The sequence below is a fragment of the Magallana gigas genome, chromosome 6 (assembly GCF_963853765.1).
Source record: "Magallana gigas chromosome 6, xbMagGiga1.1, whole genome shotgun sequence".
Lineage (NCBI taxonomy): Eukaryota > Metazoa > Mollusca > Bivalvia > Ostreida > Ostreidae > Magallana > Magallana gigas.
The window spans coordinates 37,551,400-37,572,781 of NC_088858.1; the positions used below are offsets into that span (position 1 = coordinate 37,551,400).

At 32.0% G+C, this 21,382-nt stretch overlaps 1 protein-coding gene across 3 annotated transcripts in view; it reads left to right on the forward strand.

Moving 5' to 3' along the window:
* The window catches only part of LOC105320846 (vitamin D3 receptor A), a 37,380-nt gene that overhangs the window by 2,971 nt on the left and 13,027 nt on the right, over positions 1-21,382 (forward strand). Inside the window, exons 2-5 of one of the 3 annotated variants that reach the window (XM_020064308.3) lie at positions 1,125-1,264; positions 9,619-10,179; positions 12,584-12,728; positions 19,657-19,772. In XM_020064308.3, the coding sequence (XP_019919867.3) occupies positions 1,262-1,264; positions 9,619-10,179; positions 12,584-12,728; positions 19,657-19,772 (825 nt within the window). In that variant the 5' untranslated portion in view covers positions 1,125-1,261. The remainder of the gene's footprint in view (positions 1-1,124; positions 1,265-9,618; positions 10,180-12,583; positions 12,729-19,656; positions 19,773-21,382) is intronic. The other 2 variants (XM_011418962.4, XM_020064309.3) reach the window with 2 other exon arrangements.

A 21,382-nucleotide genomic window follows, 5' to 3' on the forward strand; every position in this document is an offset into this window, starting at 1 on the left:
AGCTGCAGATCGTAAACCCATGGCTAGCGAAGGTGAAGGTGTGTATGGCATATCAGTTATGTGGTATGTACAGAACATCAAAATTAAAGTATTAATTGACTCTGATAAACACTTACTGCCTACAGTATTTGTCTACATGTTCAATGCTTGTTTATTTGAGCAAGACCTATTTTTAACACCTTTACACAACACTACCTGATAAACAGCAAATTTTCAAATGCATTCAAATACCAAAATCTATTATTTATCTCAGTGTTTTTATGGTCTTATTTGTTTTTTGAAATAAGATTTAAAAAAATGCTCTCATTTCATCCTCCTAACTACCTCAATTATTCATTGTTGTTGATAAATTGAAGCTAGAATCGTGTAACCATGTTAATCAGAACATTTGTATTTTTTTTCGAGTCAGAAATACAAAAGAAAGAAAATGGAAAGTAAATTATTATATTTTGCGCGAGTTGCTAAAAAAGTATTTTCAAACTAATGTTTCTGAGTATATATGCCATACATACCTTTAAGATTATATGAGACACCTGTCAATATTAATTTGATTAAAAGTACATTTTAATCAAAATACTTTCACCAGTTTAGAAATTTCAAATTTGACAATATTTGACCCCCTAAAAATGTTTTAAAAGTTGTTGGAAAGGTAAAAGTTATAAAAGCCGCGGTGGGAATCAAACTCATATGTTAAAGATTTGTAGTTAACCCATATTATATTATGCTGTTCTAGGTAAAATTTTGGGAATTTTTTTTAAAAGAATTGTGTTTCATTTTAGTTTTTATTTCTATAGGAAAAATATGTCATAATATGGAAGTGTACCATACCACCATATTAAAGTTTTCTTTATCTTTTTTTTTGTAGCATATTTGCAACTTCTGTGTACAGTAAAACACGGTTATAGCGAACACGCTTATAATGAATTGACGCTTACAGCGAAGTGAATTTCATTCCCCAAGTCTCTATTTCATGTTGTAAACTTGACGGATATAACGAATTACGCTTATAACGAAGTTAAATTTGCCGTCCCTGGGACTTCGTTATAAGCGTGTTTTACTGTATAGTGTTTATTGAAATACATGTGACAGGAGACCAGAGGTTTAAGGGTTGTGTATCATTCTAGGTCGTGGATCTTTTGTAGGATCAAAGGTTCATGAGCAAGTTACGGATGAAGGTTCGAAAAAAAATTACAAAAGAAATTATCGGAAACAGGAAATTAAATCTCAATCAATTCCATCACTTTGGAATTGTGAGGATCTCATGGTAGGTACATGTAAATTTTAAGATGGCAGTAAATACTGGAAAAAGCCAAATCAAGCAGAATGATAAAATTTGAGCTATACATGTCAAGGTCATTCTGTTTATGTTGCATTTGAATGAACAACTAGATCTATTAAGAGTTTATTTTAGTTATACGGTATTTATAATTGTTGTCCTGGACTAAACTTTTTTCTGATATACATGTAATTCTATATTACAGAAATCTTTCTTTCTTTCTTAATTATTTATTTTTTTTATTATTTTTTTTTTTTTTATAAAATCTCTCAGTTTGTTTTATCTTTATGAGTGAAAGCTTAAATTATGTTACCAGTTTACCATGAGTTAAATTATTATAAAGATAGGACATTTTTAATAGTAAATAAAATTCTTTGAAATACTGCTCATATTGCTTTAAACTATATATACACACAAATGATGAATGACATGTTGATCAGTCAAAGTGTTATTCATTTTAATCATCAGACATGTTTTAGTATATAGAGTATGTTGCAAAAATGTGTCATATATATGTTAAATGTCGGAGTTTAAATGTGTATAGAGATAATATAGACATTAATGTTGTCTTTATTACCTTTTCTGGATTTTACCTGGACTGCGTTAAAAATGATTTACATTTTTTCAGGTATTTTTTTCTTTAAAAAAATGCAAGAGCATTGTACATATAATTATGCCTCTAAGTTTTGATTTAATTAGGTCATTCGTATTCCTGATAAATTGATTTCCTGGTTGGCTGCACCAGTTGGGATAATTTTTCACCTTAGCTGCAGCCTGCCACTTGAAATTTATCTTCTCAGACATTTAGGCCAAATTGAGATCCAACACAATAGACCATTTTTGAAAATCGGCCTTTGAATGTAACACCCCCCCCCCCCCAACACATTAAATGGTCATGGCACATCCCAACAACAGAGTTAGCCAATTTTTAAAAAAAATTTTCAGCATTATTTTTAGTTCAAGTTTTTCAGACTTTTTCAATTCTAAGGGAGGACATATTGCTTTGCTGCTGTTTGTCTCTAGCTCTTTCTGTCGCTCACTCCACCAAAATTTTCCGTTCGTTTTCTTCGCAGAGGTTGCAGATATTGAAATGAAATTTGGTATACAGATTTATCATAATACATGTAATATCTAGGTCAAGTTCAATTTTGGGTAGGATCAAGCCATTTTTCGACAGAGATATGCCCTTTGGACGTAGAAAATTTCCAATTACTTGCAGTTTCCGTTCATTTTCTTTGCAGAGGTTGCACCTTTTGAAATGAAATTTGGTATTCAAATTTATCATCATTATATCTAGGTCAAGGTTGATTTTGGGTATGATCAAGCAATTTTTGACTGAGTTATGTGCCTTGGACTTTGAAAAATTCCAATTATTTGCAGTTTATATTCATTTTCTTGGCAGATGTTTCCAAGGAAGGGGGCATAAGTGTTTCACAAACATCTCTTGTTATCTTAAAATTGTTTCAAAGGCTTGTTTCCACCAGTATTCATGTAATCGATGATATGCTTAATAATTATTTATTAAAGTGTTTTCCATCGTTAGTCATCAAAATATTTTTTTTCTAGTACAGTGTATGTTGTCTTCAAATCATCAATCAAAAGATTTTTAAAATGAATAAAAGGTCCATGGAGAATAGTGCTCACCTGAGTCAAATCATTGCATTTCATCTCAATCCAATTAAAATTAGACTTGCATATAATTCCCCTCCTCTACAATATGCTATAATACAAAATCTAGCAACATTCTATATGGGGTCATCTCAGAGGGACCTATCAAATAGCCAAAGAAATCTCTGGTGTCAAAATCTTGGCTGGTAGTTCATACATGTGTTTCTTTATCACCAATGAACCCAAATCCCAGAGGTGTCTCAAGTAGTAAACAAAGTCATGGCAAATATAGTGCATGTATCGATTCCAAGATTCATGTATCGATTGTGTTAGTGTTGTTTGCATGATTCATGAAAAAAAAGCCCAGCAGATTTGATGGATTTATTTGAACAAACTTACATTAACACAATTAATACGTGTATAAATGTTTCTGGTGAATTAATTCTTAAAATGAAAATTTTGAAACATCCACCTTATTTTAAGTTTTTAAAACATTAACTTCCCAATAAGAGGATTTGGCACTTAATTTGGTAAAAATTGAAGCCCTTTACATAAGAATGCTAAAATTTTCGTTGAATGCTGGAAAAAACGTATCCATTAGAACTGTACCCAAGACATTATACACAGAAAATATATAAGAATTTTCACCAATATAACAACTATGTAAGCAATTAATACATAAAACCTGTTGTTCCTTGTTATTTTTAAACATAGGTAAAATAAAGTTTAAAAATTTTAAGCTTAAATTGTATCCAAGCATTAAAAAAAAAGAAACATTCAAATAAGAATTACATTAAGGGATATATTCAAGATATTATTAAATTCATATGATTATAACGGTATCTTAATGTATTTAAATAGTTTTTAAAAATATTCCATATTCTGGTTATGATTTAAGTAGGGTAGGTTTATTCTGAGAGCATGGGAGAAAATGTACCCTAAGTCTAGAGTACGTTTTCTCCTGGGTACATTTTCTCCTGACACCGTTTGGTTGAAATTGGCTCATTGGTCCTGACATGAAAATATTAGATTTGATGATGGTAATATTGATGCAGGCATAACAATTTTTTATCAGAAAAGCTTAGGCATTATTAAGCTAGTTAATAAAGAAGGTAAAATTCTACTTGTAACATTCATTTCTTTTTTTGGTGAAAAAATGTCTTTGGTTTATTTATATTGTAGGTCACCTGGTGATCTTTGTGTGATTTAAAATGTTCTTTTTAATTTATCTAGTTGTCATCACTTCTCTTTAATCATTTTCATCTTTTTTTGAGGAATTACCTTAACTTCATTTGGTATGTAGAAAATTCACTGTCAAGGCGTTGAAAGATAAGATGAATTGTATTGATGTGTCATATTCATTCCCTCCCCCATTCTAAACCAGACTGGCTACAATATTTACAGTACTCTTTGACTTAAGCAGAGAAACTGAGAACAATTTATTTAGCTATTGAAAGGAAGGGATATCTGCCAAAAAAAAAAAAAAAAATGAAGTGAAATGTGTTTTAGATCAGGTGTTGTTTGCCAGAAGGAGACTTTAGGCTCTATTGATCATGAAAGGAAATGCATTAAATGTTAAAAAAAGAAAAAGAAAATGAAATTCCTATAATAGGAATTTAAAAGACAAACTACATGATGGAATAAATTTGATAAGCAAATCATCTCTCACTATTGACACACAGGTTATAGGCGTAGAACATAGCTTTAATGGTACTGACAAGTTCAGGAAAGATCATTCTCCCTAGGCTACTGATTTGCAGTTAGCAAGCACACCAAGTGCATAGGGATTTGGTGAGCAAGAGAGCCCTCATTGAAAATATGGAGCTCATGGCAACTAATTTAGGCATTGTCTCAATCCATGGTCCTAATTCCGCATAGCTCGCTCCTAACTGTGGCTGCTTGAGTATGATAAGTATGATATGTGAGTGAATACTATTAGCAGGATTTGCGAGCAACTTCTGCTCACAAATATATTTATCATGTTTATTTTTGCAGACGGATAAATATGTTTCTGTGTTAAAGAAATTAAATATAGCAGATTAGGCATATGGCAGATAAAAATGGATGATTAGATAAATTGTAACAATAATATTTTAGTGGTAGAATTTACATGTATATGAATTTTATTTTTGAACTAGGTAAGGTGTAATGAATGAGAGAATCGTTGAAGATTCAATATATCACATACGCTGTATCTTATTAAGTGTAATAAGGCTATCGACACAATTTTGATTATGGCAGCTCAAAATTTGTCCATATTTGATGTATATTAGATTGGTTAACATAAGCGTACCAATGCTTTTGAATGTCAGAAATCAAGAAGTAATATACCGTACCGATCAACGTGAGTGGATCCAATGATCCGATTCTAATGAGATTGATTATAATAACACTATAGTAATTTCACTAGCAAAAGAGCCACTTAATTAAAGAAACCCTGTGTAGGATGTTGTTAGATGACGGATAAGTGGTGGCAAATTCACAATGAGCGATTTATTCAAGCTGAGTTAGCTTCACATCAACATTTTTGAAGTTTATATATATGATATATATAGAAAATTAGTTGCCCCGACCAAGTTTATCTCAGGTTATTCATGAAATAAAGTCGCCACAAATAAAAGTTGGTTTACAGTGTGTATTTTTTCTGCAATATGGCTTACCTTCATTTTCCGCATGAATCACCAAAGAAAGTTTTTTATTGTTTAAATGAACTCATTCTCACATACAACTTAGGGAGTACTCCTCTGACTCTTTTAAGCCTTCTATTTAGGGTCTTCCGTTTCCAACGGAAGACCCTATTGTTTTTGTTAGGTTTCTTTTTCTCTATTTTTCACTATTATTATTCTTTTTTTTCTTAACATTTTTCTTAAAACTCAAATATCTCAAATATGCTTCAATGGATTTTTATGAAAATTTCACGAATAATACAAAATATCAAGGTCTTTTATCTTGTACATTTTTGTTGATGATGTCACTTCCGGTCGGCCGTTATATTCGTTTTTCTTTTTGTAAAAAGTGATCTTGTCCTCCCTTTTTTGCAAAAACGATTAAAGATAGAAAATTGAAAGTTTCAAGAATTTCAAGAATTTCAAGATTTTTGAATTTCTAGGGCCGATCAGGTAAAACTACGATCGTCCGTCACTTCCGGTCCGCTCAAACAGCATTTTTGGAAAATTGTGTTTTAAAATTTTTTTAAACCAAATAATCTACAATTTTTTTTCCATCAGAATATGTTTTAAACTTATCAAATTTTAATATGAGCAGGTCGTCCGTCATTTCCGGTCGTCACCGGAAGTGATACTAATATTTCGATTTTTGGAATTTTAAAGCATATGTGTTTTGTTGACATTTTTGTACTGAATACAAAACTGAAAACCGTTTTAAAATCGGACAACGCATTGCAGAGATATTGAAGTTTAAAAATGACGTTTTCCGGAAATCTGCATTTCGCAGTGTAGGTTGAAAAATTAGTTTAAAAGGAAGTTAATATGATAGTAAATCATACCAAATGTAAACAGTTAAATTGAACCCTATCAATTCAAAATCAAACGAAAGACCCACTTGTTGCTCGCAACAAGGTGCTTTCAGGTAATTCAGGCATTCTCGAGAAATTAAGCGTCAAAGTTTTGAAGCGAGAGTCTGAGTAGCTCAGTCGATAGAGTCGTGGACATGGCCCAGGTGACCCGGGTTCAAGCCCCGATTGCCGCAATTTTTTTTTTTTTACTATTTTTCGCTTAGATCTACGATTTTATCTTTGAAGTGATAAGTTTAATCTAATCTATTCAAAAATCAGACGGAAGACCCACTCGTTGCTCGCAACGAGATCGTGTCTAGTTGTATTGTATGTTTTTCTGCTACCTGTCAAAAGTTGTTGAAACTTTGCGATATTCTTAACTTTAATTGGAAAAATTTTATCCCCAGCTTTTACGTAAGTCATGATATTAAGATATGACAGTCTCTGTGAGTTAGAAAACAAGAACTATCTTATACACTCCATGAATAGAGACACTTTAGAGATAAATAAACAAAATGCATGACAATATATTTAGCTTGTTTATTAAAGATGGTTGTTGCCATAGTGGCAGTACATGTACTAAATAAGGATAGGTTTTTACTTAGGGATAAAATTGATGGATTTATGATTTTATTTTATAGCACAACACATATATATATATATATATATATATATATATATATATTTATACACACACACATGCACACTAGTCTATGACCCGTGCGTGCACGGGTTGACATTGCATATGATATCGGACATTTACAAAACAGATACATTGACACACCGTATTGTTGACATTTACATAACCAAGCTTTAAGCCTACAATATTGCTATTTATTTCACTACAATCTGCTTAGTTAGAATAATAGAAATGTGTCTTGGGACCGGCCTTCACCATCTTTAATTAAAATACCTACCATATACCCGTAATGTAGCAAAAAATTGCAGAATTGCTCCAAAACGATTTTGGAGAAAATTAATGAAGCTGCGCCGCATTGAAAATGACAGTCAAATTATTCATAACAAACCATTTTTAGGCTGTGAATACCTTTCATCTAAAAATTTAATTCATATTAGGGAAAAATTCAAAAACATTTTTTACTCGCTTCAAATTCACACACAATGTTGACATTCGGAACTCTTGGGATTTTTCATATTAAATGCACTGAGTTAGAGTTATCTCCCGTATTTTCTTTGATGAACAGATTATATCACAAATTTTCAATGAAAATTTACACATAATTGTATTATCATTTTTTATCCATGCAAATGTGATATTGTGGAAACATAAACTAAAGAGCCTCCCGTAATTTAGTGTGAATGTAATCGCATGTGCAGAGTGTAAAATCCCAAATAATCCAGATGATTTCGGGATTTTTTTTAGGAATTTTCGTTGATTATTATTAAGTGAAGCTTGATTGAGAAAAAATAAAACAAATTGGTAATCTTCAAATACCAATGATGTTTAAAATATATAAAACAAAAGACAGTACCAATTTCTCGGTATTAAATCCCAAAAATTCCAGTCTATTATTTTAATATACCGTATTTTTGGGAAATTAGGTCGATACGGTTTATTGGGCGAAGGAGGCCGTTTTTAGCCATAAAATAAAAAAAAGTATAAATAGGTTGACTTCGAAGAATTGGTCGAAAAATTAGCGCTAGTTCTAATGAATAAATGGTTTAAACCAATAACGTTATCATATAGTAGCCTTTAATCTTATTTCACAGTTTTAAACAAAAGGGAAATTAAATGTATTTCTTGAAAACATCGTAAGAAAATGTCTGAAATTGCGTCAACATTTTCAAACCAAATAATTCAGTACGGCCAGTTTTAATTTAAGATCGTTTTTTATTACTTCCCTGCCATGTGTACAAACTGGTGTTAACCGGGGGATAGTTACCTAGCCTGGAGGCACGACTACGGTAGCACATGCCACCCTGTGTCTCTGTGTGACTTTTTACTGTGTATATACACACGAGTCAACCTCTGATCTTATTGAAGCCTGCAGGCATGAGTAGCATGTGCCGAGAGTTCAACTGTGTATAAACAAAGTCAGCGCTACCCAGACTGATTTCAGAGACACCTGGCTTAAATTTCACCGAAAGTTTTATGTTGAATATACAGAAAAAAACTTGTTCATGTATTCTATTATGATAACAAATTGTTTTTTTTTTAATTTCTACCCGACGATATTTCCCCCCGTAATGACCCTTTGTACGGTTCTCATTTTACTTTAACCGCGCGAAAGTGATTTCCTGTTTATCGTAAGCACACGATCAAAATGCATGACAGCATTTAATGATTCAGTCAGTGATCTAAGTAAGAAATGTAAGAAGAAATAAATCTATTTACATTTAATTTTGTTTAAATGATAAATTACTACAGTATTGATTAAAATCCATATGATTTTTACACAGAAATTCAAGCAGTATTATAGTAAACACTCATGATTTTATTGGAGGGTTGCATAAATTTTTGCAAAATTCCAACCAAAAAAAAAAAAAACATAAATTGGGCGAAGCGATGAATAGGGCGAGGTCCACATGTCAGGGGAAAAAAGTATCGACCTAATTTCCCAAAAATACGGTAGTAGTATAGATTGTGTGGAAAAATCCTTGTTTTTCTTATTCGATAACAGTTTAACTCTGCTTCAAGTACACTCAGTACTTTGATTCTTCCAGTTTGTCATTTTGTGGGGAACTACAATACATTTTATGAATTGAAGTGAAACAGAAATGATTTGCATTAACCAAATGATTAAAGAGAAGCTGTGCTTGTTATTCACAAAGAAAGTAATTCCATATTCACATTGATGGATCTTAAAAACTTCTTGCTATCTGTAGATTAAACAGATAATTCTTTTTGATGAATAAAAAATAAACAAATTTAATGTACATGTATTGTAGTTGAGCATTTGATGATTTCTTAATAACATGGGTTTTTTTTGTCTATAGAAATAATTAATTATTATTTCCATATCAAAGACCTTGAAAAAATATAATAATTCAAGAAGACAATGACTCATACTACATCATCAATGTATTTCACAAGAAAAAGAATAGCCTATTGATGACTTTGAATACCTTGGATGGATCTTTTCAGAACAATTATTGGTTTATAGTCAAACCAGATACAGAAAGATGCATGTGCTCAATAAGTCTAAATGTCTGTTAATAGCTATAAGAGATTCATGTGTGGTGACTTCTTTTTCCTTAGGTCCTGGAAAGGAGCATGGAACCTTTTGCTATAGAACAGGAGTTTTTTGAATATACAAACTCTCTTCTGCATCCCAAAAAATACTTCTCACATCTTTACCAGGGGAGTGTTCCTGAATTTGAGAACAATTTCCCAGCCTCTCGCACAGAGTCATATAAAGTGGTCCAGACAGCTCAGGGCCTGCAAAGGCCATCCAAGTCCTCTCTGGGATATCGCTACGGACTCAGTGTTGGTCAGCTGATTGAGAGAATCAACAAGAAGGTTGAAGTCAGTGAACTCGATATCACAGAAGGAAATTGTGAAATAAGGCCTTCGACTCCCCAGTCAGTGGAAAATCCAAACACGCTAATCACAGACATTAAGACATTGCTGTCGGTTGAGACGGACAATATAAGTGAATCGAAGAGTAGCGAGGAAGTGCCTGACAGTACTGCAATGACCACCGAAGGGGCTTTGAAGAAGGAGCGACGCTGGGCCCTCGGAACCCGCAATCCCTGTCAAGTCTGTGGGGACAAAGCGGCTGGGTTTTACTGCGGAGCTTTTGTTTGTGAAGCTTGCAAGGTACTGTAACTTTTCCTGTTAGTATGATTGCTTTGTCATTTTAGCTTTCACAGTAGTTATCTTTCTTGATGATATGGCACTAGCTATAGAAAATAGTCTATTAGACTTTTTCAGCAACCTGACAAATAACAATTAAGGGTCTTGTATTGTGATTTTGGTAAATCACATTGAAAGTCTTTTTCAGTCAGTTTTGGGAGCTAGGGAAAAAATTGCGATGGTAAATACCATTTATAAATATATGTACATGTACTGGTATTTACCATCCCATAAAAATGACAATTATGTAAAATATTTAATTATCACTTATTTGCATGCAGTACTGTTGATTTTTACTGAAAAAACCCCCACATACCACTGTATATCTCCATCATTTCTCACTTTTGTAAAATTAGATGATCTTTTGAATCATGACATATCATATCCTGATGATTATTATTTATCGATAATACATTGTAATATGCTGCAAATAGCCTTTTGGTGCTAGAACATATATTACTTAAATACATATCTGTTAGGCATTAAAATTTTAAAATTTCATAAGGGGAATTTTTTGTATCGATTTGTTTGGATTATCTGTACAGAAAAACTCAAATTTGTCTCGTAACATGCCCAAATAAAACTTCAAACCTGTTTTTAATAAATGCACGCTACTGTTTTAAGAATAATTTCCTGAGTAGAGCAAATGGGCATAAGTTTAGATGCAATTACCCAAAAAATGATAAGATATAAAAGATAGTACATGTATATATACTAAATATCAAATACATCTATATAATTATGTATATATAAGGTTCTTTATTTCCTGATCATATATGGCACTGAATTGACTATCATATCATTCTAATCATTTTTACACAATAGGTAGATATTGCAGACGAGATGTCCTACTTTTCCAATAGGATGTTACGCTAATAGATTTCATCTTGTGGCATTGCTTGTTTTTATTATAAGCACATGGTCTGAATTCCAACTTTAGAAATATGACTTTAACTACTTATTTTTAATTTGTTTAAGTTGTGCCAATAGCCTTAGTTTGCTTTAATTAAATTACAGTAAATTAGTGCTTCATAAGATTTTCTATTTGTCACCCGATAATAAAACAGTGGACTTTGCATTGAAGTATTTTCATTAACTTGTGGTCCCTCTTTTAAAAGTTGTTTTATTAAGATTGAGAAGTAGTAGACAAATTTCACAGAAAAAGTAGGTGTCTGTTTCATAAACTGAAATGGATACTTAATTATTAGATAGACAATACTTGTTTCTTATAGTGTACCATAGAGTTAGTCAGGACCCTCAACACCCCCCCCCCCCCCCCCAATGGTAATTTTATGATAAGAGATGTTTTCAAAATCAACTTCTAAAAATTCTAACAGTCTGTGTAAAGTGTATTCATGAAAGGTCACATTGCATCTGTAGCAAATTATACTTAAACGTGCCTCTTACACTCTTACAATTACCGGTAACTGTGGAGCACTTTTCTGTTTACAAATTTGAGTAGCAGTAAATGAAAAAAAATCCTCTCAGATTGAATTAACAAGTTGCACACTAAAAACTTATTTGCACTTGACAATTAAATGAGCACTGTCTGGTTTGTTTTTTTTATTTGCAATTTATAATTTTTCACTTAGACATTCATACACACAATCATACAATCTCAACAGGAATATAGAATAAATAGCTTGAGGAATATAGTTGATACAACCAGCGTACACAAAAAAGAAAGTATATAAGTCTACTATTGAAAAATATTTCTCCACAAAGACCATTTTTTGTCAAATATTTTCATTTCAGAATTTTTATAAGATACACATTTTTTAATTTCATATTTCACTTTTAAGTAACAGAATAAAGCAGATAAATATGGAAGTTTGTTTTGTTTAGAACAGTAAAAAATGAATAGTTTTCCATATAATATAAGGAAATTCACAACCATGTTTGTGTTTAGAAGAGGACAATCTCCAAAAATAACATTTGATATATTGAAACCCATTCTTTCTGAAGTAGTATTACATATGTGAATACTAAACCGATTCCACATAGCTAATGAATGGGAACAACTAGTGAAAATATGCTCAATAGTTTCAGCGGAATTACCACAGAATGTGCAATCATCATTATCAATAGCTTTTATGTTCTTCAGATAATTTTTAACTGGGAGAATTCTGTGTAAAAGCACTGTTTGGTTAATTTCAATTCGAAGTTGACCACTTAAAAATTAAACAGTTACCTGTCGATTTCAAACCTCAGGAGACCTTGAATTTTATTATCTCCAGCAATGATTTCATTAAGAAACTATAAAGACTTTATTTCCTTGAAAAATTCTTTTAATTCCAGAAGTCCATTTAATCATCATTCTTTTGTTGAAAAATATTGTGATGATCAGAAATGAAATTGACTTTTTCAGAAATTCTTCATGAGAGCTTCAAGGCAACAGAAAGTTAAATATACATGTCTCAAGGCAAAGAACTGTAAAATCACAAAGGAGAGCAGAGTCCAGTGTCAGTACTGCAGGTTCCAGAAATGTTTGTCCCTTAACATGAGTATACCAAGTAAGTATTATCATTTTATTAACAGCATGACAGTTTGCTTTTTTGGGGTGTGCTAAAATTTTGTAGGCTGATTATCATATTACTGAAGGATTGGCTGTTGATTTCATTGATGGAATGCTAATTTGCATATCAAATATCTATAAATGTTTTTTCACTTGTTTTCTTTCATGTTCCAAAGCAAAAGGTGCAACCATATCATGATAGAAAAAAATGCTTTTGCTTGATTGCCCATTGCCATTCTGATAGTCTGAAAAGTAAAAAGTTGATCATTTATTTATAATTCATATTTTTTGTTAACCAGGTTTTCTGAAGGAAATTTTCTTGCAGAGCATTGCATATAGGGTACCCCATTGTACAAATAACTGTCACATTGACAGTTTTTCTCTTGTTTAAACAGTAAAATGCTTTCTTTGGTGATTTAAATGCTGGATGTGAAGGTGGCGACATTTCAGAAAAAATACATAACCCGCTTTATACATGTATATGTAATTTTTTTTCTGCAATGAGCTCTATATAAAAAATAAATGAAATATTCAAACTCAAAATTTTTTTTCAAATTTTTTCAAATTCAAAGCTGAAATACCTATGCAATTTTTCTTTACTTAGAAATAGTTCATAGCTAGAAATAATCATCTCTAAACATTTAAGTCAGATTTAATGGCTAATTTGTTGACCTCCCAACCTCCTTAAGGTGGTATATGGGACACCTCCATATTGTATATGGGACACCTCCATATTGTATATGGGACACCTCCATATTGTAACTTAAACTATTTATCATAGTAAACAGTAAAATCAAGTGTAATTATATAAATAGTTTCTTTCCCAAAATTGTCACTTACACTACAGCCAACGCGGTTTGCGTATTTACTGCGAGTTCTCATGGTGTGAAATTGATCAAGGTTTAGCACAGGTAACTCGGGTAAAACGCGCATCCTCGCGGTATAGATTTTCACCTATCCACACCATCGCAGTTTTGTGATATCAATCTCAGGTGAAATAGCGTAGCACAGTGGGTTAGAGGGTTGACTACGAATTTGTAAGTCATGAGTTTGGCTAGAATTTTCAAATTTTTACCTTTCCAACAATTTTTAAAAAGTATTTTTTTGTTATATATTGTAAAATTAGAAAATTTTAAGCTGGTGAAAGCATTTGAATTATAATGTACTTTAATCCACATTAATATCGACAGATGTCCAATACCACCTTTATAGGGTGAAAGATTGTTGAATTTTATCATGGCAGGGTAGAAGTTCGTAGCCTTTATTGTTAGAATAGTAATAGATAAAAAAAAATTTTAAAATGTAAGCTCAAGCAGGAATCAAACCTTGGGACCCCTATATTTTTTCGTCAGGTGCTATATCACTGAGCTATGCAGGCCGGTACCCACAGTTTATATGTCCTAAGCTGACACAGATTAAACTAAGTCTTAACTCAATAGTAAGTCTAAATGTCCTAGCCTGATAACCTGGTTCTTATAAAGTTCATTGCCCATTCCCTTGTCACTTTATCATTGGCCTCTCTAAAGAGCTTTTTACAAGACCATTAACCTCAGACATAATGAATTAAGAAAAAAAAAGTACCAAATTAATTATTTTAAGGGTCATTTGATAAGTCACTCTTTTGTTCATTCTGTGTCAGTCATTAGTTTTTTTTAAACATTTTTAATTAATTAAGTGAATATAAACCAAACTGGTATGTGTAGCATCTATAAAGCTGTGGAGGGTTATGAGACATTCAATAATGAAATGTTTAATTATTGCAGAAAATTGCTTAGGAAACTAGATCTTATCTGTGATCCTTTGGGAAAGAGTATTTGTATCAGGAATCGGTTGGGAGGGGTTATAAGAATGGTGACAATGCACCATGCCTGGCATAACTATTTAGATAATAAGCTCACCTAAACCAAAGTTTCAAGTGAGATTTTATGATCATGCATTGTCAGTCATCCATCTGTCCATCTGTAAACTTTTCATATTTTTTTACTTCTTCTTTAGAACCACTGGGGCAAATTTAACCAAACTTGGTACAAAGCATTTTAATATGAAGGGGATTTTAGATTGTTAAAATAAAGGGTAAAACCCTTTTTTAAAGGGAGATAATTGCAAAACAGTCGAAAAAGTGTGTGTGTCTTAAAAAATCTTTTCCTCAAGAACCACTGCACCAGAAATGCCAGTGTTTACACCAAAGCTTGTATATAGATTAAAGATTCTAAATAGGTAAAATCTTGACCTCCAGACTAATCCAGGGGCCCAGAGAGGGGTTCAAAGTTTAACATAAAAGTATAAAGGGAAGATGTTTAAAAATCTTCTTAAGTAAAATTTGTGAAATTTAAATATGCAAGCATCCTCAGATAGTGTAGATTTTAAAATCCCCGCACAAATACTGGTGCCCCAGGAGGGGTTCAAAGTTTAACATAGAAATATAAAGAGCGAATGTTTGAAAATCTTCTTCTCAAGATCTACATTGCTAAAATTTGTAAAATTATTAATATGCAATCATCCTCAGATAGTATAGATTCTAAGTTGTTAAGCTGTTGTTCAGGTGAGCGATGTGGCCCATAGGCCTCTTTTTGATTTCCTTTGGGGTTCATTTTGAAATATTAAGAATTTATCCCTTACAGTTACACTATTGATTTTAAAGCATAGAAACAGTGGAGTGCATTTTTACACTGTTGAGTGGTGTGCCTGGGTTATTTGTAAGATCTCATACAATAGAATACATACATGTTAAGTACGTAGTATGAGACCTCAGTTTGCTTCCATCAAAGCTATAATTGTACTAGATGAAATCTTTATGTTTGCATGTATAGTGTCTAGCAACTGAATTGATATGAATAAATTCACATAGGTCACTTAATCTTAAAAAAAATGATGTTTGGCATCGTCATGAATGGAAAGTTATTTAGAAAGTAAAAAAAAAAAAAGAAAAGATATTTGGAGTCATCATGAAAACTTCTGAATCATTAAGTACTAGTACATGTACTTATCTCTTGACATGAGGTGACTTGAGTCAGCCAAAAAAAGAAGAATTCATAGGCATAATTCTGTAATGCCATCTTGACTAGGAAAGAGGAATCAATAACACATACATCCCAAGTATATAATTACAAATTTTGTTGCCACTATTATTTTTAAGAATGAGTGCACTTATGGACTCTGTAAAAAATGAAGATTCAAATTAAGCGTAATTTTTTATCTCACATCATCTATTGATATTTTTAGATCATAAGAATCAACAAGTTTTATAGTAGGCCATATAGGGGTCAGCCGACATTCGTGATTTGGTATAGTAAATCGAGGATGAGCATTCATTTCAAAGCCTTTGTTTACTGTCAGCCTTATTGTGTACAAAACTTGAGGAAAAGACAAAAGACGTACATGCATTATACATTTAGAAAACTTCTGTGAAAAGAAGTTTGTGCAACATTTGGCTAGTACCTAAAAATGAAAATTTCAAGGTTTTTCCCATAGCAAGTGAGAGCTACTACCTGCGTGACCCAGGCATGTTGAACCCATGTATGGAAAAATTAAATTATTTTGAATAGTCATGTGGGTTCTATCCTGGTAGACGTTTGTCAAATGTGCTCACTGTAAAACACTGACACATTTTCAATCATTTTTTATCCACTTTGTATGGTCAGGAATGTTTGTTTAATCACTATGTTAATATGCAACTTCAAAGTTTCATTCAATATTTTCCAGACATAAAATTATGCATAAAGTATATTTCAAAAATAGTGTCAAATTAAAGGTCTCCTCCTTCTAATTTAAATAGACACAGTCAATTCAAATAGGTTTGGTTTGATTTTTCCAGATTTAGATTATCTACAGGCATTTAAAAATCCTCAATTGTTTAAAATGTATGCCAATTTTGGTGAAGTTTATAAGCATGCACATAAATCAGAAGTATCCATCAGTGCTGAAATATTAGGAAAAAAAGCAATTTGTTGATATTTTCTATATAAAAAGGGCCCATATTCTCTAAAGTTTAAGTGAACTTGTTCTTTACCAAAAAAATTAGTTGTTTATTATTCTATACCATGTCAATATTTGACCTTGGTGGTTTTTCATGGCCTAGGTATATGAGAAAGTATATGCATGAGCTATTTTTTAGGTAAACGTAAAACCGCATTTATTAACAAACTTTTGTTCTTGATAGGTCAGAAATTTATTCTGGATGTCAACTGTCAAGTTTACTTCTCTTTATGAGGAAAAGACATTGTCGGTAGCTAAGATCTTGAGAGGAATCTGCTAGACTCAATTTAAAGACAAGGTCACTACATTTTCATTGGTCATGGGATACTAAAAATACTTTTCCGCTTGTAGAGCAGTTGTGTCATATTGTCACATCGTGTTATTTTGAAGTGTACCTGTATTGATATTCTTAGGTGTCATGTTTATTTCTTCTCAGTATATATATACACACACACTAATAAATTATTCATAACAGTTGGTTACTTACTGATTTGTGAACATGTATGTATCATATCTGTGTCATCACAGTAATGCGATCTCTTTTCTTCTAAGTAAGATGATCAACAGTATACATAAGCAACACTCATAGATACCTACAGCAAGTTATAAACATCCATGAATTTTCTAGCAAGTTCTTTGACATAAAAACAGACGTCATATTACCTTTATGTAAAACCAGCTAGAACAGCACACTAGATTAGGAATGCGGTTGAAATTGCAAGTTACAGATTTTTTAAAGATTTTTCTTATCAAAATGCCAATGAGTAAAGTTGTGGATGTAATGTACATGTGCATGTATATGCTTGGGGTCTGCAGCATTTCAGTGTTGGGACCCCCGGCCTCTACCACTATATATAAGAAGAGAGACTACAGGCTGGTAGTAATGAAAGTAACAAAACCAGGTAGCAAGTAAAAAATGTTTGCTTGTGTGCTCTGCCATCATGCGTGTTACGCATGGGGTTCCTTGGCACTTTTACCAAAGGGAGAGCACTAGTTTGTCTTTGCTATTCAATGGTATTCTAGTTGTCTCCCTTGATTCCTTCAAAATTTGCAGCCTTTCTAGCTCACCTGAGCTGAAAGCTCAAGTGAGCTATTCTGATCACATTTTGTCTGTCTTCCGTCTGTCCGTCTGTCCGTCCGTAAACTTTTCACATTTTCAACATCTTCTCAAGAACTACTGGGCCAATTTCAACCAAACTTGGCACAAATCATCCTTAGGCAAAGGGGATTCAAAGTTGTGAAAATAAGGGTCACACGCGTTTTCAAGGGGAGATAATTAGAAATTGATGAAAAATTTCGAGAAATTTTCAAAAATCTTCTTCTCAAGAACCATAATGCCAGGAAAGCTGAAACTTGTGTGGAAGCATCCTCAGGTAGTGTAGATTCAAAGTTGTGAAATTCATGACCCCCGGGGGTAGGTTGGGGCCACAATGGGGGGTCGAAGTTTTACATAGGAATATATAGAGTAAATCTTTAAAAATCTTCTTTTCAGAAACTAATCAGCCAGGAAAGCTGACACTTGTGTGGAAGCATCCTCAGGTAGTGTAGATTCAAAGTTGTGAAAATCATGACCCCCGGGGGTAGGGTGGGGCCACAATGGGGGGGTTGAAATTTTACATAGGAATATATTGAGTAAATCTATAAAAATCTTCTCCTCAGAAACTAATCAGCCAGGAAAGCTGAAACTTGCGTGGAAACATCCTCAAGAAGTGTAGATTCAAAGTTGTGAAATTCATGACCCCCAGGGGTAGGGTGGGGCCACAATGGGAGGTCGAAGTTTTATGTAGGAATATAAAAGAGTAAATCTACAAAAATCTTCTTCTCAGAAACTAATCAGCCAGCAAAGCTGACACTTGTGTGAAAGCATCCTCAGGTAGTGTAGATTCAAAGTTGTGAAAATCATGACCCCCGCGAGTAGGGTGGGGCCACAATGGGGGGGGGTCGAAGTTTTACATAGGAATATATAGGGTAAATCTTTAAAAATCTTCTTCTCAGAAACTAATTAGCCAGCAAAGCTGACACTTGTGTGGAAGCATCCTCAGGTAGTGTAGATTCAAAGTTGTGAAAATCATGACCCCCGGGGGTAGGGTGGGGCCACAATTGGGGGTTGAAGTTTAACATATGAATATCTAGAGTAAATCTTTAAAAATCTTCTTTTCAGAAACTAATCAGCCTGGAAAGCTGAAACTTGTGTGGAAGCATCCTCAGGTAGTGTAGATTCAAAGTTGTGAAAATCATGACCCCTGGAGGGTAGGTTTGGGCCACTATGGGGGGTCAAAGTTTAACAAAGGAATATATAGAGTAAATCTATAAAAATCTTCTCAGAAACTAATCAGCCAGATGATTCTTTATAATTGTTAAGACTTTCGCCCCAGGACAATTCTTTGGCCTCACAAGAAGGTTTAAAGTTTGCTGTAGGTTTATATCCCATATATAAATTATTGTTAAGGATCTTTTTGAGAACTGCAATACTCAATATATGATATGACTATAAAATCATCCTGTTAGAAAAGGGACTAATGATTATAAACATAACAATATCCAGGGGGAAAATGGATTTTATTTATACAGGATCTACATGTATTATTGTACATTGTCCAGATAGTTTGTATTATGACTCCATTAAGCTGATTTTATCATACCTATTGTTCCTCAGATGAGCGATGTGGCCCATGGGCCTCTTGTTTTAAGCTTGGTCCATATATTATAACTACCTCTAATGGTCCCCAATGTCACTTTTAGATGAAAAGGAAATCTCTAGTTAAGGTTCTGTAACGTGATCTTTGAGAATCTGATACTTAATCAAACAAGCTGTGTCTTTCACCTAATTAGCTCCAGTACATGTATTGCAAAACATTAAAACCTGTTCAGTATATTCAGTTCTCTTCAACTGTATGAAAATACTCTAACTGAAATTGTATGATCACAATTGATATTTGTTTTGTTTATAGGTCAGAAGGATGGCCATATAAAAGAAGAAAAAGGGATCAGTAACATTCCTTGTCAGGTGTGCAATGCTCCATCCTCAGGGTTCCATTTTGGGGCATTGACTTGTGAAGGATGCAAAGTAAGTAGCTATTGGAAGGGTATTTAAGGAGAAAATATATTATACTAGTACACAAATGTTGAGTGGAGTTGAGGACAACATTGATTATATTAGCTTTAAATCATCAGAGCCTGATCTCCATTACCAAGGATGCTAAACAAACTCCTACCTTACAAAAACTTGCTTGATAGATGTGTTTGTTGTTAAATGATATATTAACATGATTTCTATAATATAGCATTGTATGATATGATACACTGTTGTATTATATGATACAATATTATATCTTATAATGTTAAATTGTAAACAAAAATTATATGATGCAATATGATATTATGTATATTATGATTTGATATTGTGATATTGTATCATATTATATTGTAATATCTAATATTACATCATTTGATATAATATTGTATAGTATAATATATTGTATCATTATGGTTTAATATATGATATTATATTATAAAATATATGTTTGTATGACATATAATTGTAAAATATGATTATTGTATCATATGATACAATTTTGCATAATATATAATATTATATTATGATACAATTTGGTTTAATAATATGAAATTTTATTATATGATATATTATTTTATCACATGAAATTGTATCACATGAAATTGAATCATATGATATTGTATTATATGATTAAATACAATGTATCAAATTATGTTGTATCATATGATACAATATCATATTATTTATCATATATGATATTTCATATCATACAATACAATATCATATGATACAATATTATGATTTATAGAATTATTTTATACTCTATCATACCACATACTATCTATTGCTTTAGATATTGTGATGTCCTATGATACAATATTTTGTTATGAAATTGTTATATGGGATCAAATACAATAATGTATAACATGCTTCAATACTGTGTAATATTGTATGATACAATATCATATCTTGACACAATGTCATATTATATGTAAATATGTCATATTATATAATTGTATATTACACTATTATATTGTTTCATATGATATATCATATGACACAATAAGGTATAGTATTATAGGATGCAATATCATATTTTATATAAGTGTATTGAGTAACAGTGTATCTTACAATGCCGTATGAAATTAACATAAGATTATCAAACAATATTTTTACATATGGTATATGATAATGTGTCAAACCACACTACAGTATTCATGAATATCAATGATCATTAACTAAGATTTTCATTTAATACAATAAAGGTGATCTTAAAGAAGTAATGCCTCATAATTTTAAAAGAATGCTGATGATGACTCAGTGAGCTTTGTAGTCTGTGATTACCTATGTTATTTAATACAGCTGTTTTTGATCTATAATTTTCTTCCAATTTATGGAAATATTACTTTCAACATTATATGGTTTATTTTTGACAAAACACTAAGTTTGACTGTGAGACATGACCTCATTTTTGCAGGATTAGATTCTAAATAGTTCTTAGAAATAAAAGAATATATTAACTTTTTTAATTTCAGACTGTTGAATACAATTGTTTAATTATGTATACAAAATTAAGTAGTTATATGACATGAAATAACATAGCTATGGCAAAAGTCTTCGTATTTTTTTATTGACCCTTGTAGTTGTTGATATCATTGAAG